This window comes from Budorcas taxicolor, chromosome 18 (assembly GCF_023091745.1).
Source record: "Budorcas taxicolor isolate Tak-1 chromosome 18, Takin1.1, whole genome shotgun sequence".
In the NCBI taxonomy this organism is placed as follows: Eukaryota; Metazoa; Chordata; class Mammalia; order Artiodactyla; family Bovidae; genus Budorcas; species Budorcas taxicolor.
The window spans coordinates 18,215,436-18,238,306 of record NC_068927.1 but is presented as its reverse complement, the minus strand read 5'-3'; the positions used below and the strand labels follow the sequence as shown (position 1 = coordinate 18,238,306).

Genomic DNA, 22,871 nt, shown 5'->3' with positions numbered 1-22,871 from the left:
ACCTTTGAACTGGTCCTTTAAGCATATGTAGGAGTTTGCCCAGGACACTCTGGTGAAAAGGTGGGGAAAGCAGGGGGATTTGGGGTCGAGGGTAACAGGTAATTCCAGGAATGCAGAGAGAAGAGATGTGGGAGATAAACCTGGCAAGGACCAGGCTGGTCAAACTCCGTCTCCTTCTTAGACTCTGCCGCCTTTCATCCCTTCATCCATTCAGCATTTGTTGAGCACCTGCTCTATACCCTGCCCCTCAAAGGGCACTGAGAAGACAGGAATCAAAATGCACCTTCCTAAACACACCCGCAGCGAGGCCCCTCAATAATGTGTGGCTGAAAAAAAAAAACCTTAGTATATTTCATCACATTTAAGATGCCATCTATTTTAAGAGCAGCGTCATTTTATGTACCACTAAGAAAAGTCTCTGCCAATTAAATGATATGGCATGCTACCGAACGGGGCACATCCTGATTTCAGAGATGTTAAAATGTGGGAAAAAATGTGAGTCTTCACATCGATGGAAGTTGGCACCATTAATGGTGCTTGTGACAAACGCATGCCCATTTGGACAATGTATTTTTATCGCTCTGGAGGCGGCCAAGGCTGAAGTGGGGCCCTGGTAGTCTCTTCCATGCTTTCCTAGGAAAGCTCCAGGCTACTGAGGATTCGGGGTCTTGTGGGGAGAGTAAACCCTGCTCCTCTTCTCCTCCTCACCCCACCCCCTTCTCTGAAGAGGAAAGGGAAGGTGTGAAGCTAAATGCTCTGAGAGCTGTAGGGATGGAAGAGTTGAAGGCGGCACAGCCCGCAAAGGTATGCAGTGTCAACAGCAGAGCTGACTGGGTTGGGACTGCAAGGGGGTCTGACAGGTCCTTTAACGTTCCAGGATGCTGTTCATTAGGCTCTGCTGACCCATCAAGGCGACCCCTGCATGCTGCAGCCCCAGAGGGAGACACAATGATGAGCAAAAGTCAGGCTGAACATTTTAAAGAAGCCCGAGCGAGTGTTCCCAGGCAGAGGGGATATTGGCAGCTTTGTTCACAGAGGCACCTTTGAGATGCGAGCTCTCTTTGCCGGGGCAGGGTACCAAGAGCGCTGCGCAGGGGGACCCCCTTGTCAGGCTCCAGTCATCTCTGTTTACAAGAGCCAGGCATAAGCATAGGATGCTCCTTCGGAGCCGACATTCTCGTACCTCTCATGCTGGAGAGGGGAGAGACGTGCATTCACTCCTGGCTGCTGGGAGCTCATGCCTGCACCTCTGGACGTTGCTCCAGCGGGAGCTTGGTGGTCCTTTGCCCTTACACCTGGGAAAATGGAAAGGACTTGGGGGAGCCACGTGGTGGGATCCAGGGACCCACCTGGGAGGATGCCCTGGTTTCTTCTCATGGTGTGATGTCTGTGGTGGAGGCCTTCCTGTTGGCCCTGTAGTAGACGGCTTGGGTGCCCTCAGCACGTGTGCACCACCCAGCCCAACTCCCAGCTGGCATTTCACACCTGCAGCCCTTTGCCTGGAGCTCTCTCAGAGCTGCCAGCCACAGGTCAAACCTGAAGTGTGGGGAAATTAACCCCTTGGGGGGAGCCCTCACCGGATGCCAATGGGAGTTGGTGTAGAAACATCCCAGGTCTCACTGGTCATGCGAAAACCCTCTGAGGTGTAGTGATGCCCCAGTCTGAAAGTTCTCCGTGCTGAGATAAGCTACCATTGCCCATGGAAGTGGGTAGGGGGGCGGAGCAGGGAGCCCTGCCTTGATGAGACACCTTTTACTGTTGACTTCCTTTTCCTGTACCCTCCAGCTCCGGAGTAAACTGCATGTGCTCACATCCTCTTCTTAGGATCTGCTTCTGTAGAGCTAGACAAAGACAACCCTTGTCTCCCCCGAGCTGAGCACATCAGTTCAGTCGCTCAGTTGTGTCCGACTCTTTGCGACCTCATGGACTGCAGCGCTCTGAGCACATAGTAGTTGCTTAATAAATATGTCTCAGGAGACTGAAAGCCCCCTGCCTCACTAGGCTGTCATGAGGACGAACCAGGATAAAACGAGCAGAAGTGTGTTGGGAATTTCAAAGCATAGGGCTAGTGGAAGGAAGGATGACAGCTGGCCTTAGTGGTGGGGGTGGAGAGGTGGGCGGGAGGGGGCCACCCCGCTGGGGGTGTCACAGGACTTGTGTTTGTCTCTACAGTTCCTCCGCACCAGCTCATCCAGACTGAGTCCCCCCGGGAAGGAACTGTGACCTGGAAAACGTATCACACGTACATTAAGGCTTCTGGAGGTTTGGTAGAAAACAACGGGTTTCTTGATTTAATTTGCATTAAAAATTCTTTCTTAAACTGTTGGGTTCATGTTTTATGATTCCTCTAACAATTGCTCTCTTTATGCTAGGGTCGTTTATCAGTGCTTTTATTTTTTTCCCCTTATAATCCAAAGTCTGCTAAAGCAGCCTTTTAAATGGAATCATCCTTTATCTCCATTAAAGCTGCCAGACACTATTTATTGAAACTGAATGAGCAGCAGTGTGACCTGGCTGTGGTGCGTGTGTAACCTTGCACTCTAATCTCCAAGTGCAGTGCCATCTGCTCGTTGCCTGCCTTCAGGGCGAGAATCGCTGCCCTGTGCAAAAGATACCTATAGTTCCGTTTCTTGTCACTCTCCAGCAAGACCGGGTTTTTTAAAATTTGTTTGTTTTCTAAACATTGGGTCACTTCTATTACAGTGAACAGTGGTGTTTTTTCCTTTTTAAACATGTTGACATTTGGATCCATTTTCCAACCAGGTGGAATAGATGTCCCCATTGGGGTTTCTGGGACCTAATGCTCAGAGTTGTCACGTCAGCCTAGAAAGTGGTTCCCAGGGTGGAAGCCCTTTCCCTATAGGCTTCGATTCTCCCCGCCAGGACTGGACCCTGAGGAAGAGGAGCCCGCCGCTGCCACGCGGCCTCTGCAACCCCTGGCCCTGTCTCTTCCCCTGCAGGGTACTTGCTGTCTCTCCTCGTGGTGTCCCTCTTCCTCTTGATGATCGGCAGCTCTGCCTTCAGCAGCTGGTGGCTGGGTGTCTGGTTAGACAAGGGCTCACAGGTGAGTTCCCCTTTGGCTCTGGCAAATGTTGAGTCAGTTGCTAACAGAGAGTCTGAACACAATGAGCCTCCCACAGCCCCCTCCACAAGATGGAGGTCAGCGGCTTATAACAACGCAACTTGACTCCCGCAATCCCCTTTGATCTTTCAAGACAAGCAGGGCATCTGAATTTGTATGTGCCACTTTCGAACTTTAAAGGATTGGCTAAAAAGCTTGTGCCAGGCAAATGCAGCCTGTCTGGAGTCACGCACAGGCAGGATAGGGTCAGTTTTTTGCAGCCTCTGTCGTAAGGGACCTCCAAGGAGAGTCTGGGAGGGACTGGGGAAGCCTAACGTGGATTTCTATCTTCTTGTCTCTGAAGAGAAACTGACATCTCATCACGGACACTATCTGATGTTAGTGGCTTCCACCTGGCTTGGCTCCCCGAAGTCCCTCTAAAGGAAGAGGACATGCAAAAGTCAGCCTGGATCTGCTGCAGGGCCCCTGCAGGCCTCTCTCTGCCACTCTAACTTGCATTCAGGCCAGGCCCCTCTTGAGGACTGAGAGGTCTACTCTCCCTCAGGCCTGCTGGAAACTCTCCCAGCTTTTGGCCCATGGTTTCAAAGCTTTCTTGGAGCCCCCGGGAAATGCTGTGAGGTTGCCTCCCCATCCTCTAAGATTACATTTTGGTATAGTGCTGTTGCTATGACAACCAAAGTGGGGAGGCCTTGGGAAGACACAGGCAGAGGAGAGGATGGGATTGCTTTCCTGGAGTACAGCTCCCTGAGACCCAGTCTCAGGGGGATGGCTTGCACTTTGCAGAAAGAGAGGCACTTCTGGAACATTCCCCCAGATCCTTGCTTGCTCCTGAAGAGTCCTTTTCTTGGAGAGCCCAGGGTGTTAGTCAGAGTGAAGCCTCCCCAGTAGGCCAGTGCTAGGCTAACTGGGCAGCAGCCATGACGGCCTACCCACGTGCTGGCTCCACCCCCAGACACCGTGGACACAGCCCACAGCACAGAGAAGCCTCCTCTTCAAGCTGGTCCTTTGGTCGATTAGCTCCCCAGGGATGCTCTTGCTTTTATGGATGTGCATCCATCAGCCACCACCTCTGGTTTACATTTCCTCTAGGGCTGTAATCAGCAAAATGGCATTTAGAAGGAAGATGCTTGTTTGCGCCCCAAAGGCAGTCTTGACTTTTAGCACACAGCTCTGAAAAGAATGAAACTGCCAATTTCTCAGGAGGAGGAGATGGCCTCTCCCCAGAAATGGAGGCAAAAATGTGTTCTCCTGGGGCACGATGGAGCCAAGTGGGGTCACTTTGGATCCTCCCAGAGTCTTTTGTTCATCAGACTCCCTCCTACCCCCTGGGGACTCCAGGGCAGTGAACCAGTGCCCTCCTAGGTGCGCCCCCAGAAAAGGAAAGAAAGAGGGCCCTGGGGCTGACCCCTCCTACAGAGATGCTCCTGAGTCTCCCCAAAGGCCCGGTGGCTTCTGCCTTCAGGTCCCTGATTCCCTGACCTGTCTGCGCCACCTGAGGGCTGCACAGCCAGCCTGTGGAATCCATATGTTGTTGCTTCTGTGACTTTCCTGGCCCAGCATCACCTCTGGTCCCCTAAGGCACTGTTGGTTTCCAAGACGACTGTCCTGTACAGGTCTGGTCTGTCTGTTTTGCTTTTTCCACTGACTGTGCTGAGCCTCGTCAGCCAGGCGCCCTTGTCATCCCAGAGAGCCCCGCAGGAGGACCCACGCAAAGTTCAAGAGCCCCGCAGGGAACTGACTTGACTTTACCACCTGATTCATCCTTAACATTTTATGCTCGTCCATTTAGTTTCTTTTCCCCGGGAACATTCTCTGGAAAATTCCCATTCTTTTGATAGTTGATCAGTTCTTGGTGCTTCTTGTTTTCCTCCCAAGATGATGTGTGGGGCTCACAGCAACATGAGCACGTGCGAGGTGGGCACGGTGCTGGCAGACTCCGGGCCGAGGTTGTACCAGTGGGTGTACCCAGGGAGCATGGTGTCCATACTGGTGTTTGGCATCACCAAAGGCTTCATGTTCACCAAGACTACACTGATGGCCTCCTCCTCCCTGCATGATCGAGTGTTTGACAAGGTACAGTCCCCCTGCCCCTCGCCCTGGGGCTGCATGCATATCCCGGTACAGCAGTCAGTAGGGTTTATACGGATCACCTGCGATGCGCCAGACGCAGTGCTGGGCTCTGGGGTGGACACAGTTGCTCGCCGAGCTTACCGTTGAGTTTCCCATATCTGATTGTCAACAACAAAGGCAAACTCTGGGGAGCTGCAGGCGTGTCATGGGCCCGACAGGGCTGAGGGTGAAGGTGAGGGTGGTCAGGTGTTAAGCCGGCGAGCGCAGACCCAGAGAGCATCTCTTGAGTACATGGGATCCCCTCCTCACTCCCCAGTGGCGGCCGGGAGGTCCCTGGCTGGAGCGCACAGGGGAGGCCCCATAGAGACAGTGGAACTTGACTTTTTATTGCTCTGGGGCACAAAATCCCTCCATCCTTCATGGAGGCTGAATCCCTCCCCTGTCACGCTCCTCCACGGTGGCCGCAGCCTCACTTTCCCAGGATGTCGGGCCCCAGAGGAAAACTCAGGCCTGGTTCGCGATCCCAGGCACCGGGCAGGCCTCCCAGGGTGTTGGCAGGTGGGGGGCGGCCACCAAACGCGCACCTCGACCCTGACTCTCCGTTGTCACCTGCAGATCCTGGAGAGCCCCATGAGCTTCTTTGACAGGACGCCCACCGGCAGGCTAATGAACCGCTTCTCCAAGGATATGGACGAGCTGGACGTGAGGCTGCCGTTTCACGCTGAGAACTTTCTGCAGCAGTTTTTTATGGTGCTGTTTATTCTCGTGATACTGGCCGCTGTGTTTCCCGCTGTCCTTTTAGTCCTGGCCATCCTGGCTGTAGGCTTCTTCATTCTGTTACGGTAGGTTGATGTGCTGTTCAAAGCGGAGCGCACAAAACCGGGGCAGGGACCGGTGGTGTCCGGTGGTGCTGAGTCCTTGCTGTCTTCTCTGAATGCCGGAGCATGTTGACTTGGGTGCTGTGCTAAGTGCTCGGCGTACATCAGGCATTTGATCCTCAGAGCCATGCTGAGAGGTGGGTAGGGTTGGGAGATTAAGTCACTGGTCCCAGGTCAGGAAAGTAGCCACAGTGGTTGCTCTCTGACTGATGTTATGTTCTTAACCACGGGGCTCTGCGGTTTCTGCTGCTGCAGGAGAGAGGAGACCAGTACTCAGTCTCTCTGAGCTTTGAGAAATAGCCCCACCTGACCACTGATGTGGTCAGTTTGGCACTGGGGGGGGGGGGTGGTCCCTGTGCCAACCTTCTCACTCACCCTGGGGAAAAGCAGGAGGGTAGCATCTGTCCCAGCCTTCCAGGAAACCCAGCTCTGCCCTGTCCTGGATGAGCAGGAGTTCTCAGCCGGCAGCTGGTGGTGTTGTATGAGGGCTAAGGATTAGAGATCAGATGAAATTTGCACCAGAGTCCCAACTCTGCTGCACAACTAGCTGGAGGACCTTGGAGAAGTCAAAGGAATGCTGCAAGCCTCAGTCTTCTCATCTCTAAAATGGTAATCATCAAAACATGCGACTACCCTCTTCCAAAGGGGTTCTCGCAAGGGTCAGATGAGACTAGGCTGCCTAAATGTTATACAAACTTTGAGTTTCAATAAAACTCAACAAAATTGCTTTGGACTGGACACACAGCATCTTGAAGAGGGTCCCCCAGATTGCAAAGGATTCAGCCCACAAATCCAGGGACACCACACTCAGAGTTGAGCTTGCAAAATGTTGCTTTGACCACAGTGTGGAGGGTGGATGAAGCTTCAGAAAGAACGGGGAAGGGCTATAGGACTGGAGACTCTTGCATGGCAGAGTCTGACCGAGAGATGAGACATAGGCAGCAGCAGTCCTGGCAGAAAACAGGTAGATCCTAAAGCCATTTCCAAGAGAGTCCACTGAGGTTAGGGGATGGGAGAGGCCAAGGATGCATCCGAGATGGGGAGCAATGTGAAGACAGATATGAGTGACACAGGAGGAGATGCAGTTGAGGGTGATCAAGATTAGGGGTTTGGTTTTGGATAGTTCAAGGCTGTGGATCAAGTCTACGGATGAGCCAGCCGACAGTGGGAAGTGTGAGTGCAGGGACGCATGGGTAGAGAGACAGACTGCATCCTCGGCTGAAGCTGGCATCACCATGGGAACCAGCACGTGCGCCCTGGGAGTTGGGTGAGCTGGGCTCTCACTTCCGTCTCCCACTGCCCCCTTGGTGACTGTGAGAGAGGACACATGGGCCTCTGTGTCTGGCCTCAACGGTTTATTGTGATGATCTAAGAAAAATGATGTCTGCAGGTCTTTTTTACAAATATAAAAGGTGCGTGCCTGCTCAGTCGCTCAGTGTCAGACTCTGTGACCCCGTGGACTGTAGCCTGCCAGGCTCCTCAGTCCATGGGATTTTCCAGGCAGGAATACTGGAGTGGATTGCCATTTCCTCCTCCAGGGGATCTTCCCTACCCAGGGATCAAACCCGTGTCTCCCACATCTACATTGGCAGGCAGGTTCTTTACCACTGAGCCACTGGAGAATCCCCCACGTTGTGGGTGCCGCGTCTTATTAAGAAAAGTGACTCCCTGGGCTAGTGTTAGTTTTTACAATCCACGTGTTTGTCTGACCGTCATTCCTGTCTGTTCTCCTCTCTGTGTTTTTTATTTACTTTGCAAAAGGTTCTTCTCTGCACTGCATTCTTATTTGCTGTAAGACAGGCCAGATCAGGCTGATCCAGACTGAATTGTTCGATGTTTCTAACCAGCTCACTTGAGCTCTGAACAAATGAGGTTTCCCTTCCTCTGCCCTGGGTCAGATTAATTGTCATGGGTCAGCTGCCACTGTGCGTGCTGAGGGCAGTGATCTCTCACTGACTGGGGCCCAGGGGGAGTTACATACTGTGAAGAGTCTGGTTTTAAAGTCAGTTCCTAAGGAGATGATGTTTGTATATTGCTCAAAATTACCTTTGAAACTGCCTTTAGAAGACCACACGCTGGCAGTTGATATGCCAGATTCAGATTTTCCTCCAGAATTGGAAGAGATCCCTTTTATTTGGTTGTGTGTATAGTCACTCAGGTGTGTCCGACTCTTTGCGACCCTTTGGACTGTAGCCGGCCAGGCCCTTCAGTCCATGGGATTTCCCAGACGAGAATACTGGAGTGGGTTGCCATGCCCTTCTCCAGGGGATCTTCCCCACCCAGGAATCTCGTCTCTTGTGTCTCCTGCATTGCAGGCGAATTTTTTACCCACTGAGCCGTCGGGGAAGCCCTTTTTGTTTGGCTGGGCACCCCAAAGTGGCTGGCTTGTATTTAGGAGTTGCAGTGTGTGAAAATCTCTAGTCTTTGAAAAGACTAGAGTCATAGCTCGTGCAGTGAGACCCTCATGCTACAGGAAGCCTTCAGAACTGAGAACGCAGGAAGGAGTGGCTCGACTTTCTGAGACCCTCCCTCCCTCCCTGACACACAGGGATGGCTGCTCCCGGGGGAGAAAGGCGGGCCAGCCCCTCCTCCCTCGTTCGGTGGCACCGGCCGTCTTACATTTGTCTTGGGCGCCCAGTTGGGTTTGAGTGAGCCAAGGGGAGCCCTGGGAAACCCTATCTGGGGCTCTCGTGGTCTCCCTGCAGCGTCTTCCACAGAGGAATCCAGGAGCTCAAGAAGGTGGAGAACATCAGCCGGTCCCCCTGGTTCTCCCACATCACCTCGTCCATGCAGGGCCTGGGAACCATCCACGCCTACAACAGGAGGGAAGACTGCGTTAGCAAGTGAGTCCTGGGCTGTGCTGCCCCCGGGCTTCTGCTCCCCGCTGGCCCGGCTCTGAGGAGGGAAGTCTGAGGGATGGGGACTGGCCGGATGGAGAGCCGGTAGGATGGAGGGGGAGCCCCTTATGCACTAAGCCTTTTTCCCCAGTGTCCGAGGCCCCCAAAGACTCGAGTTCATCCAATGACAAGCTTACCATGGCGCTGTATGTGTTTTATTTTTCCTCTCTAAAAGTAGAATGTTTTCAGTTCAGGAAAATAGGAGAAAACAACGACAACAAAAATCACCCATAGGCCTGCAACCCAAATCCTAGTAATATTTTTGTGTATTTACTTCCAATCTTTTCTGGTTTTCTATTTCTGAAGCATTTTAGTCTTGTTTTATTTTTAAAAAGCAGTTTTTTCATGTTATTACATATTCCTTGTAAAGGTCATCCTGAAAGTGAAAGTCGCTCAGTCGTGTCCGACTCTTTGCGACCCTGTGGACTATACAGTCCATGGAATCCTCCAGGCCGGAATCCTGGAGTGGGTAGCCTTTCCCTTCTCCAGGGGATCTTCCCAACCCGGGGATCGAACCCAGGTCTCCCACATTGCAGGCGGATTCTTTACCAGCTGAGCCACCAGGGAAGTCCAAAAGGCCACATTACGTCTCATTTAATAGATGGACCAGTTTTCTTCCTTTTAAGATGCCAGGACTAGGTTAATAAATTTCTCTGGAGTCCTCCAGCTCCAACCTTCTAAAACACCATATAATCACATGTTATCACTGTGTCATCAGTCACAGTAGGCTCACTGTGGTAACAAACAGCTCCAGATTTTAGGGGCTAACCTAACACATGCTCATTCTTCCTCAAGTCGTAAGTGAACAAAGGTCCGTGGGGCAGGGGTCGGCGATTCTGCTCCGTACTCAGGCACACGGTCTCTCCATCTCACAGCTCCTCTGGTCTAATTGGAAGGTAACAGCAGAGATGTGAGTGGAGGACCCCAGTGAAGGTGCTTATCACTTGTGTACATTCACTGGCCAGATTTCAGTTACATGGGTGGGGCTAACTGCAAAGGAGGCTGGGAAATGTAGTCCAGCTGTAAAAATGGAATTTGGTGAATCTGTAGGACACAACTGAACGGCTTCGCTTTCACTTTTCACTTTCATGCACTGGAGAATGAAATGGCAACCCACTCCAGTGTTCTTGCCTGGAGAATCCCAGGGGTGGGGGAGCCTGGTGGGCTGCCGTCTATGGGGTTGCACAGAGTTGGACACGACTGAAGTGACTCAGCAGCAGCAGCATAGTGTCTCTGCCACACGGATGTTCTTATTCCACCCCCATCCTTTCCTTTCTTAAAAGCTTAATGTACACTTCAAAGGTTGCATCTCTTTCTCCCTGCCACCCACAACCTCAGTGTAGACCTGGCACTCCAGCCTGTCTTCACTTCAGTCAGCAGCTAGCCTTGTTACTGGTTTAACCTGAACATCCTCTGTCAAGGGCCCTGCAACCCCCCTTCCAGTGTCCTGGTCATGGGCCATTCATCACCTCTCAACAAGCAACAGAGTCAAGCCTTGTCTTCCAGCAGATTGTCCTCCAAGGTTTCCGGAACGATCCTATAGGCAAGCTGAGCCCCCACAGTGTTGATGGGCTCTGCCATCTTTATCCATTCTTTCCAGTCATGGACTTTCCAGAGGGCTTGGGCTTCTGACCTGAGTTGCTTTTGCAACCAGACAAAAACGCTGAAGCACGAAAAAAAGGTTTGAGGTCAAATTCCAATTTGACCCCAGCCAGTGATTCTGTTTCTGCACAACCTAACCAAGCACGCAGAGGAGACCACAGATGACTCCTAAGTCACTCAAGCTGTCAGTTGAATTTGTAGGCTTTACAGCGACATGGTAAAAAACATCATGGCGTTTGGAAGAATATTTTAACTGAGGAAAGTAAGTTAGAGTGGAAACAGAGAGGGCCAGCCTGGGTGCTCAGAGGTGTTTCAGGCCAGAATCCTTGGAGGAGGTTTAGAACAGGATGGAGCAGCAGTGCCTGAGGATGTCATGACTGTGCCAGTGGAGGAATCTCAGCTCTTAGGAGTTTAAACATCGAATGGTTTTCAATTTTACCAATAATTTCTTTTACCAGTTGTTCTGAAGAAGCCCCTTTCCCAGGAGGTCAGGGGAGCCTGTAGTGGCAATTGTGATTGATGTCCCTTCTGGTCTGTTTAGCTCAGTTAAGTTAAAATTACACTCTTAAATGTACACAAGTCATAGCACACACACCCCCGCCCCCTGGGCATCTGCTCAGAGAATTGGAGCCGTCATGCTGCGTTGCCATATGTCTCGGGCAAGGGGGCAGGGTAGCTGTTAGGAAGCACCTGGTCTGTTGGATTAAACACCCCCTCCCTTTTCTCTGAGCCTGGTTATCTGAGGCTGGTGCAAGGAGATGGAGTGGGGGAGTAGGGGAGGGACACACTCTCAGGTGACCACTGTCTATTTCTGCTGCCCATTTCTGCTGAGCCAGCTCCTCATGCAGATGTGGCGTGGCAGGGGAGCGCCCCCGCCAGGACCCAGGTCCCCAGCCACTCTGCTGCACACTGCCCATGGGCTCTGCTTTGTTCTTCTGTGAGCTCCGCCTGGCAGCCTCACTGCTTTCCTTTGATGTGGGGCCTCTTGCTTCATGCCAGTCAGTGTGGCATCAAGATTGCAGCCCCACATGCCATCTTCCCTCTGAACCCCGACTCTAGGTACTGCAGGAACGGGCAGGACCATCTTCCATACATCTGGGGAATGAGCAGCTCCGGGGATGGGTCTTCCCCATCCCCTGGCTGTGTCATTGCTCTGTGGCTCTGCCTGGTGCCCCCTCTCCTCTTTGGCCCAGGAGATGCGCAGCAGGGGTGCAGGATGTCAGCTTACTCTTTTTCCCTCCAGCTTTATAAGCAATTGCTTTGAATCTTCTTTCCCTGAACGGGGGATGAGAATCAGTCCAGCACTCTCTCTTCCTTTCCCTACCATCACAAACACTGAGATTCCTTCTACCTCCCCCCACCCCCTTTATAGATCAAAGGGGTTAACAGTCGTTTCCACTGGGCCTTTGGGGGATGGCTACCCTGAAGACAAGGGTCCTTTGAAGGTTGAACATGAGGTTCTCAGCCCCTTTTGTTCTCAGCTATGGGTTCCAGCTGCCAGTTCTGGGAAAAACAGAAAGAGCCCACTCAGCACCATACTCTGTTGCCACCTGGGATTTCTCAAAATACATGCAAATCAAAGATGCTTATGGTGGCAGGTTTTAGAGTCTGGATCTATGCTCATTTTTGTAAGAGATTCCTATGTACTAATGTGTTGGCCTTTGATTAAAAGTTCCTCTTGCCCTATTTCTCTGGTAGCCCTAACCCTAAGTCTATGGAAGCACAACCTGACCTCTTGTTCTGTCTCATCTCTTAATGTTAGGTTCAAGATGCTGAATGACGAAAACTGCAGCCATCTGCTGTACTTTAACTGCGCTCTCAGGTGGTTTGCTCTAAGAATGGATGTCCTCATGAACATCGTCACCTTCATTGTGGCCTTGTTGGTGACCCTGAGTTTCTCCTCAATCAGTGCTTCTTCCAAAGGCTTGTCATTGTCTTACATCATCCAGGTAACACCTAGTGTAAGGCTGGGCTTGGCCTGGAGGCTCTGGCATAGAGTGTATCAGGCAGGCTGGACATAACAGAAAACCTAACTCGGATGGGCTTAAGTAATAAAGAAGGCTTGCAGCAGCTCACATGGTTAAAAGGTCTGGCAGCTGTATGGGCTTCACGCACAGCTGGATCATGGCCCCTGGCTTTATCCTCCTATGATGACTTCCTTCATGGTTGTACAATGGTGGCTGGCAGCCTCTAGGGGCTCAAGCAGGAAGAAAGCAGGAGGAGAGTCTTTCCTGCTCCAGCCACTGAACAAAAGCCCTTGCTTTACTCTTACTGGATTAATTTAGGCATCCCAGAACTAGTGATAATTCGTGAACTGATGGGATTGAGATGATTGGCTTAGGCCAAGGGAGGGAGTCACACTCCATCCTGCTCCAAGTCACACAGCTGCCCCACAGTGGGAAGAGGGAAGGGAATGCTGGAGAAGCAGCCACGATGTCCATGACAAATAATTACTGACTTCTCTTTTGAGTTGCTTTGGTGTTTTTCTTTTGAAAAATAACAATACGGAAATAATAGTAATAAGGAATGATAATGATAATAGGGAAACACATGCTATTTTCGGCACTGTTTTAAATCCTTTACATAAATTAACTCATTTATCTTCACAATAACCCATGAGGTAGGCATGCCATAATCCCCATTTTACAGGTGAGGAGACTGAGGCCCGGAAAGACTTGCCAGGATCACACACCTGCATGTGTGAGAGCCAGGATCTGAACCCAGGCCATCTGGGTCTGATACCCATCTGAGTTTGCATAGAGTAGACACGGGCTACATGCTTCACGTTTCTCTCTTTGGAAGCTGTTCCTATGCAGTTCTTATCCCCAGTGCTCTGACATTCTAGGACGACAAATCCGAGTGGTGGTCTGTTTCCATTGATTCTGTTCAGGCTGGGAAGAGAGTAAAGTCAAGTCTCTCTGCAAGCGGAGAAATTCCTCCTTTTCCTCCCTGACTCTTCTTCCCCCTGTTGATACTGTCCTTGTCTCCTTTCCCTTTGTTTTCTCTTCCTGTGACTCACACATTGCTTGAATATTGGATTTCTTGCATCAGTGCTCTGTGTTTCCTTTCTTTCATCTCAAAGTCTCCCTGTTCTTGTCTTTTTATTTGTATTCTGGGAATTTTCCTTTGCTTTGTCATTCAGCCGTTCTTTGCATACTTAATTTTCACATACTCTTTCTTAGCCTCTGAGTTTTTAAAAGAATCATCTTTAAACATGTATTTTATAGCTCTCTGAGGATATTAATCAGATTAAACTCTAAACTCTGCCTTCCTTAAAGTCTCCTCTCTTCTTCGACTGATAGCTGCTGTTTTCCAGGGTCAGGCGCTTTGTTTGTTTATCCGGTTCTGTTTGTTGTCTGGTTCGCGCTCTTCCCTGCATTGGTTTTGATCATAGGTCCCTTCATCCTTTTGTGTTTGAGTATGAGGACCTATGTTGGGTTTTCAGGGTTTCCTCTGTCTTCATGTATGCTTCACTAGGTCTCTCCTGATGGGAGGTTTTACGACTGTGGATGGGTGGGTTGGACTTGTCCACAGGCTGCTTCACTTCAGGAAGGCAGCCAGGGAGCAGGCCTCCAGGCACACAAAAGCTAGATTTAAAGGGGCTTTATCTAGGAGCCCCATTTAGCCCAAAATAATTTATTCAATTTCTTTAAAGAAGCCTCTGTGTGTGTGTGTGTGTGTGTGTGTGTGTGTGTTAGCCTAGGGGTAGTGTCCAGCTGGGAGGAAGATGAGGAAGGGGAAGAAATGGGTCCAACAGAAGTTTTGTCAAGGCACCATCTCTCAGTCAGTCTTTGAGGGCCCCTCATACCTGGCGCCTCTCTGAGTTCTGCTACATAGAACACTCTGGAAACCCCTGCAGCACACTCAGCCTCAATCCTATCAAAAGGCTTTCATCCTCTTTCCATCTTCCAGAAACTTGTAACTCTCATTCAATACCTCTTCCCTAGCCCCTTGCTGTTAATGGTCCATTCCTTTTTGAAGTCTCTCTACCATCATTTTAATAATACTTTGGAAAAGAGAAGGAACAAAAATATATGCTCAGGACTCTGTTAAGCGAGGAAAATGGATTTTCCTTGGGTAGGCAGTTTCCCTCATTGATGGCTGATCTTATTTGTTGTTGCCTAGTAAAGTATTAAACAGATGATGTCAACTAGATTCCTGTATTGTTTCAGCTTTCCTCAACTGAGGTCATGCTCTTGGGAGATATCACCAGCTTTCTGTGAGACTGTTTTCAGACATGCCTGTAAGGCTGGAGAACTTGCCCACGTCAAGATCTAGGGGATATGTTTCTTGCAACTGGCTTTCTTGAACATTAGCCCCCTTTGGAGAATACAGAAAATCCAGCTGACAGAGCTTCCCTTGAGAACAGAGGCAAATCCTAGATGGATGAGAATTTGTTGTGAAGTCCCACAGAGCAGAAAGCAAGTGCAAAGTAATATCACATAACATCATGGAGCGAACAAACACTTCCTGGGGCCAGCACTGTGCTGACAAGGGGATTCTAACCCTGTGGCGGGCTGCCTGGGGCCTTGAAGAGCTGATACCCTTGAATTTTTTTTAAACGTTTTATTTTGTATTGGAGTATCGACAGTTAACAACGTTGAGATCTTTATAGGTGAACAGCGAAGGGACTTAGGCATGTATGTGCATACATCCATTCTTCCCCAAACTCGCCTCCCATCCAGGTTGCCACATAACATTGAGCAGAGTTCCATGTGCTATGCAGTGGATCCCTGTTGACTGTCCATTTTGAATATAGCAGTATGTACATGTCCATTCCAGCTCTCCAACTATCCCTTCCCCACTTCCTTCTCCCTCGGCAACCATAAGTTCGTCTCTTTCTGTTGTAAGTAAGTTCATTTGCTGATACCCTTAAATTTAACAACAACAACAACAAAAATGTATGTGCCTTTCTCAAGAGCAGAGTTCGTTCACTCACTCACCAGGTGTCCACTGAGCACCTGCCAGGAGCTGGAACCATGCCGGCTGCTGTGGGTTCAGCTGTGAACAAGCTGGGCAAGTCCGTGCACTCATGAGCTTACATTCTAGTGGGATGGGATAAATGAGTGTGCAAGTAAATAAATAAGACTTCAGAAAGTGTTGAACTGTTATGAAGATAATGAAGCAGGGTAACTGGCTGTCAGAGGGGAAGCTGCATGAGAGCCCATAGAGTCAAGGAAGGTCTCTGCCAGGAGGTGACTTGCAGGCTGATATCTGAACTTGACAAAGAAGGAGCCAAGGGAAGATGGAGGGAAGAGAGCTTCAGGCTGAAGGGCCAGGGATTTGGGTAGGGCATATCTGTGGGGGAACCACCATCCAACCTGCCCAGTACACTCCTGCCCTCGAATCTCAGGGTTGGCTTCTGGGGGATCCTGCCCTAAGGCGGGTGTCCTTAGCAGGCCATGGTCTAAGGCTAGATTCTCTCAAGCAGGCTGATGGGCTTGATGGTTTTCTTCCTCTTCTGCCACCTGTGGTGACTAGGGCTTTCCGGCTGCAGGCGGGGTAATCGGGGAGGGCACAGAGGTGCAGGAGCCCACAAAATGGCTTCAAGGGGTGGGCACCCAGCAGTGCAGAGGCCCCGTGGAGAATTTCTGCTTACAGGAATTCCCTGCCGCTCCAACCAAGAGATCTGTGCCGGAGCGATGCTGTGGTGGGTTGACTCTGACCATCTGGCGTGCCAGGGAGGATGTAATTACCATTTGTTTCTACATACAAAGGAAGTGTTTAAGGCAAAACAGCCCAACAGGAGTGTCTTTACATCTGGACCCTTGGCTGGGAGTGGAGGCCTATTTTTGTGTGGTCCTGAGTGAGGCCGGAGGGTGATTCACAGCTGCCCCTGAAGGTGGAAAGGGCTCTGACTGCGGTCGCTTGTTCCCCCTCCACAGCTAAGCGGGCTGCTCCAAGTGTGCGTGCGAACGGGGACCGAGACCCAGGCCAAGTTCACCTCCGTGGAGCTGCTCAGGGAGTACATTTCGGTAAGAAATTGGGGTCAGAGGAGCAGCCAGTTAACTCTGGCAGAACTTAGGCATTTGCTCCTTTTCCCGCGTGGATTTTCTTAAAATCTGTATTTATATAGTCTGAAGTCCTTAATGCTGAGGGAAAGGTTCTTTTTAAAAATATTTCCTCAAGGGGTTTCTGTACCCAGAAAAGAGAATTCAGTGGCTTACTTTAGTTTCTAAAAATTAATATTTGACTGACTAAATTAAAAAAAAAGAACTAGTCTAACTCTTCTTTAAAAGCTTTTTCTGTTCCCCTTACAAATCTTGCTGTTCTTTGAAAAGCAGTCTCGCCAATTCAAGCAGTCACTTTTAAGGGCCTTTGAACAGCATTTGGCCCCATTTGCAAACTTAATTAAACACTTTAAAACATTTTAAACTGCATTTTAAAATTTAATGCATTCCGTTTCCTTTTTAAGTACCTCGATAATCTGATTCAACAAACAAACCTTCCTGAGGTTATATAAATCTAATAAATTAAACTTATAAATATGGAGAGCTTTAAGTTCTCCTAACAATCCCAATGCAGTATATAAACAGTAAGTTTTAAAACCTAAAACCATGTTAAGATAAGTTATTCAATTATACATTTTAACTTAGAATCACAGTCTGAATGTTATTAACATTATGAATAGTTAAAACACCAAGTATGCAGAGTTCATAAACTAAAAATATTACCATTATAATTTTGCTTCTCTTAAATACTATTATTACTAATTCTAAATCTTCTAGGGGTTAAAAATACTCACTGTCTAGGAATACTATTATTTTCTCAGCTAATTGTGGTTGCCTATCGTCCAGCAATTTGAGCTGGTCAGCCACCCTAATGGGGATCATGGGAGCCTTATTTCTCCCTGGTTAACAGGGACTTTATAATTCAGAGGAGGGGTTAGTCTTGTAATGCAGTCACGTTGCTTCACTGCTTAATTAGACTTTGCATTTCTTGGGCTCTTAGGAAACTTTAATTCCTTTTCCCTGTAACTCTGAACTTGACATGCTGTGCTTCCTACTTCTAACACCACAGTGAGTCTTGCAGATAATGAAACTGTGTCTGGCTGAATTCTGCAAATCTCTCAAGGCTTGGTCTGGATTGCTCACAATGCTGACACGTGCCGAGGCTCACAAGGACCAGTATGCCCTGCTCCTTGTATTCATTCATCCCTCTATTCACTAAGCCCTGGCCGTACAACTTCTCTTTCTATTTCTCAAAGTCCTCAAGATTGTTCTGGCCTCAGGGCCTTTGCACTAGCAGCTCTCTGTCTGGGATGAATCTTCTCATAGTTGGCATTGTCTCAGCACTCCAGGTCTCGGCTTGAACGTCACATCCTCACAGATGCCTTCCTCAACACTGTTCCTTTCACTTCTACCCCTTTGACCACACATACTCTGTATTCTCCAGCAATAGTCTGTTTAATTGTCTTATTTCTCACTTCTTTTCTTGTTTTATTATCTGAATTCCCCTTGCAATGTGAGTTTCTGCAGTATCCTTATTGATCTAGTTCACCATCATGAATACCAGTACCTAGAACTGTGTGAATGAATATGTGAATGAATGAGTGAAATGAATGGAAAAGCAAATGACTATTAACCTGCCATTTGTTATTCTGCTTTTCAGACCTGTGTTCCCGAATGTACTCACCGCCTCAAGGTGGGGACCTGTCCCCACGACTGGCCCAGCCACGGGGAGATAACATTCAGAGACTATCAGATGAGATACAGAGACGATTCTCCCCTTGTTCTCAACGGGCTGAACTTGAACATCCAAAGTGGGCAGACAGTTGGGATCGTTGGAAGAACAGGTTCTGGTGAGGACAAGCTCTGATTGTGTCTTTTGCAGGCTGTTTTATTTGCATTTCCACTGGGTGTGCTAGTTATATCACACCAGAGGGTGATGTGTGTGTGTGGCGGATTGGCTGTTGTTTTCCTGAAATGTCTTTATTGTAAATTGGGATTTCAGGTTGATTGGGTGTGTATGCAGTTGGAAGTAAACACACATCAGTTTTTGAATTAATTAAGTGAGAATCATTCTGGTGAGACAAGGCCCAGAGGATGAGTCACACGCTAACAGCCCTGCAGGGACGGGCAGGGTAATCGTGTTAGGGCAGCCAATCACCCCTGCAGAGTGGGACTTCTGTCTGTACACTCATCTGTACAGAGCCATTTTCATTGCATTAAAAATTCACTTGATTAGACAGCTACTCAGATATGATGCAATGCAAACTTATGTGATATTTGCTGCTTCCTCATTTATTGTCCCAGGCAAGTCATCCTTAGGAATGGCCTTGTTTCGTCTGGTGGAGCCTGCTGGTGGCACGATCCTCATTGATGGCGTGGATATCTGCACTGTTGATTTGGAAGACCTCAGAACCAAGCTGACTGTGATCCCCCAGGATCCTGTCCTGTTTGTAGGTACAGTAAGGTAGCTGTTTTTGATTGCTGTGCATCCCTGTTTTTGGGTAGTGAAATCAGAGTAACAAGAGCTTTGAGAAGTTGTCACATAGTGGCTGGCCTGGGGTTGTTCTATCTGAGGGAAGTCATGTCCTGAGATGTTCACAAGCACTGGGGGAGCTGAGGACCAAGGCCCTGAAACCTGTGTTTTATAAACTGCACTGCAAATAAGCAAGATGCTATGTGCAGGGTGAGCAGACATCCCGGTTGACTCTGGGATGCCTGTCCAGCATCCTATCAGGTTTAGCCATGGCCACTCCCTAAATTACCCCAGTTTGCACAATACAATAAATGGTTATTCTACATATGTAGCCATCCTTTGGAAGCACGTCAATTTACTCCCACTAAGAAGTGAACAGAGGCACTCACCTGGTGGTCCAGCGGTTAAGATTCTGTCTTGCAATGCAGGGGACTTAGGTTACATCCCTGGTTGGGGAACTAAGATCCCACACGCTGCAGAGCAACTAAGCCCACTTGCTCTGGGGCCTGTGAGCCACAACTAGAGAGAAGTCCTGACACAGCCAAATGAACAAATAAATATTAAAAGAGAGAGAGAAGTGAACAGAAGCTGCTCAAGTACAAGAAAAGTAGGGCCATTGCAACCTCTACAGGGTTCAAGATCTTTTGGCAAGGCACAAGGGGAAAATCACAGTTTCTCACTTAGCCCAGTGCAGCGGCTGTCCCTCTAACAAGAGGGACCTTTCCCTGACTGAGTTCCAGCTGAAGTAGGGGGCTATATTGAGAGTTGTGTGAAAAGAAGGACATTCCGTGTCTTGAAACACCAGACTCACACCCTGCACATGAGACGCTCACCCTCTGCGAGGCCCTGAAGCTGCTGACAAAGCTTTGCCTCTCAAGGCAGAGTGAACGCACCAGCAAGTGGAATTGCTTGCTCCCTCTCACACTGCCAAGACTTTGCACGAGGTCAGACCTGCTGTTCTGCACACAGCCACCAAGAGGACTGAATGTGTTTCCTTGGTGCCTCGCTTGGCGGTGGTCTGCCTACCTTGGTGTGGTCTCTGCTCCATCCGAGAGTCATGGGTCTGCGGTCTCTTGGCCTGAGGTTTATATTCCATGGACCACTGTCCCAGGCTAAGCACTGCCCTTGTTGCCGCGGCATCATCACTTACCACCTCTGCTCTTCCCCTCGTGCTGTGGAAAATATGCTCTTCCATCCGCTCATCCTCAGAAATTCATCTTCTTCTCCTTTCCTTCACTGCAGATACAACTTGGACCCATTTGAGAGTCACAGTGATGAGATGCTCTGGCAGGTTCTGGAGAGAACGTTCATGAGAGACACAGTAGGTCGCTGGGGCTGTCCGGGATGTGTCCATTTCCTAGCCCCAGTGCCCCAAATACCTGGTCCGGGTTTACATTTGGCTAGATGTTTGCTGGCACCACATCACTCCTAGTTAAAGGTTGCAATAGACTATTTATTAGGCCAGTTCAATGGCCTAAATAGAGTCAAGAGCTCTACCTGCAGTATCTCAGTTGGTCCTGATTACAACCCTCTGAGGTTGGTACTCCTACCCTCGCTTTTAGAGATGCGGCAGTTAAGACTCAGGGAAGCAAGGTATGAGTGGCAGAATGGAGACTTGAACTGAAGGCCATCTGACTCCAGAGCAGAGGAAGTGCCAGTAGCCCCATTTGCTTATGGAAACAGATGAGCTCTGGGAAGGTGAGGGGTGTGGTATGGAATGAACCATCTGTGAGACGTGGCCCTGTCCTGTATGAGCTGAAGCTGGGTCAGCAGGCGAGCGTGGGCACCTCTGCAGCCCAGAGGGAATTTTCCCCCAGGACTTGGGACCAAGGTGAGCATCTCGCAAAGCCGCTTTGACTTAAAATGCTAAATAAATCAGACCCTGTCTTACCTTTCCTTGATGACCAGAAAACACCCATCCCGTCTCTATTTTATCCGTGGAAACAGGGACGCTGAAAGCCGTTTACAGTTGTCTGCGTTTCTCTGGAGCCGTCTGTGCATCACTTGTACTGCTTTGGCAAGGTGTCTACGGGGTTCTGTGAATCACGCTGTGATTTTAAATTATTAACGTCTGCCTACTCCTTGGTCTCTCCCTGGTGCCTGTTCGCAATATTGAAATGATTGTTGTTTTGAGCTTTCTTTTCTGCAGTAAAATAAAGCCAGCTGATAAATGCAAGAGAAGGGGGCCATCGGTATAGCGGATGCAGGACAATGTTATAGATCGTCAGTATAGATATGGCATTCTCTGTGTTTCACAGATAATGAAACTCCCGGAAAAACTGCAGGCAGAAGTCACAGAAAATGGAGAAAACTTCTCAGTAGGGGAACGTCAGCTGCTGTGTATGGCCCGAGCGCTTCTCCGTGATTCAAAAGTGAGGAAGCAGCATGAAAAATGGATCGGTCAAATTTTTGATATTCCCTGCAGCGCCGCTCAATCCAGGGGATAGAGCCACGTGGTCGTCTTTCAGCAAAGAGAGAGGAATTGGTCCATTTAAAAACCGATCACTTTTCTCAAGACAAAGTTGTGAAGGGCAAAAATTGAAAAATAACAGCTATTTACAGCAATAGCACCTGCCTCCCCTGGGCCTTTCCCCAGGAGGGCTTGCTTACGTATTCTTTCTGTCCTCCTAAGTGGTTTGGGTTTGAGAAATCAGCCGCTCAACATTTCTCCTTTGTCCCTGAACAATTCTGAGGCCTGATAAACAGTACTCAGGATACTGAAAAAGGGCTTCAGTATGCCAGTCTATGAGGACTATAAAATTATACTCATTTTTCTTAGTGACTTAGTCATCTTTGCTTACTGATTTCAAGGAAAGGATTGCTGCTGCTTTAGAAATCCCATTCTCCAATCAACCAGACTTTTAAAAATACCATGAAAACAAATAAGTGGTTGCCTATTTTGTCCACTCTTAAGAAGGTATTTAAACATTAGGTAGATAATTGTAAGTATATTCTGTGTCTTTAAGTTTGTTACAATCTTTCAATTAAATTCAGTGATCCAGAGAAAATTCTGCCATAAGAAATTCAGTCTTTTCCATAATGTTAAGTTGTATTTGGGCTTCCCTGGTGGCTCAGTGGTAAAGAATCTGCCTACAATGCAGAAGACCTGGGTTCGATCCCTGAGTCCAGAGGATCCTCTGAAGAAGGAAATGGCAATCCACTCCAGTATTCTTGCCTGGAGAGGAGCCTGGTGGGCTGCAGTCCATGAGGTCGCAAGAGTCAGACACAACTTAAGTGACTAAACCATCAAGTTGTATTTATGATATACTTCAAAACTGTGATAGGTATAGGTGAACAGTCTTAGACATGGTAATTGACACGGTTTTTATTTACTATATTAAAGAATATTTTGGTAGATTTTTAACTTTATAATAAAATCAATAATTTGAAGTGAAAAAAAAAAAGAAATCATGTCCTCTGAACCCCGATCAAAGCGTAACCCATCACATGGGCTCTCTAGCGTGCTAATGGCAGGGAAGGGGGCCAATATACGTTCACTGCTGACTGTGGCCCTACACGGTGCTGAGTGGTTGATGGGTTGTCCTTGCATTTTATATACATAATAAGGTGTAACCCCCTTTCACAGACAATGAAATAGAGGCTTGGGGAAGTTATATAATTTAGCCAAAGTCAAGCAGAGTTAGAGCTGAGCTGATCAAGTCCTCTGATTTGCAAACCAGTACTGTGGCAGGCCGGAGAAGGCAATTGCACCCCACTCCAGTACTCTTGCCTGGAAAATCCCATGGATGGAGGAGGCTGGTGGGCTACAGTCCATGGGGTCTCGAAGAGTGGGACACGACTGAGCGACTTCACTTTCACTTTTCACTTTCATGCATTGGAGAAGGAAATGGCAACCCACTCCAGTGTTCTTGCCTGGAGAATCCCAGGGACGGGGGAGCCTGGTGGGCTGCCGTCTAT

General features: G+C 49.0%; 1 protein-coding gene across 1 annotated transcript in view; it reads left to right on the top strand.

The window, feature by feature from the left end:
- The window catches only part of ABCC12 (ATP binding cassette subfamily C member 12), a 60,781-nt gene that overhangs the window by 36,684 nt on the left and 1,226 nt on the right, over window positions 1-22,871 (top strand). Inside the window, exons 17-27 of the mRNA XM_052656207.1 lie at window positions 2,173-2,262; window positions 2,961-3,064; window positions 4,958-5,155; window positions 5,768-5,994; window positions 8,736-8,873; window positions 12,292-12,478; window positions 16,415-16,504; window positions 18,141-18,330; window positions 18,785-18,944; window positions 20,196-20,274; window positions 21,212-21,325. Coding sequence (XP_052512167.1) covers window positions 2,173-2,262; window positions 2,961-3,064; window positions 4,958-5,155; window positions 5,768-5,994; window positions 8,736-8,873; window positions 12,292-12,478; window positions 16,415-16,504; window positions 18,141-18,330; window positions 18,785-18,944; window positions 20,196-20,274; window positions 21,212-21,325 — 1,577 coding nt within the window. The remainder of the gene's footprint in view (window positions 1-2,172; window positions 2,263-2,960; window positions 3,065-4,957; window positions 5,156-5,767; window positions 5,995-8,735; window positions 8,874-12,291; window positions 12,479-16,414; window positions 16,505-18,140; window positions 18,331-18,784; window positions 18,945-20,195; window positions 20,275-21,211; window positions 21,326-22,871) is intronic.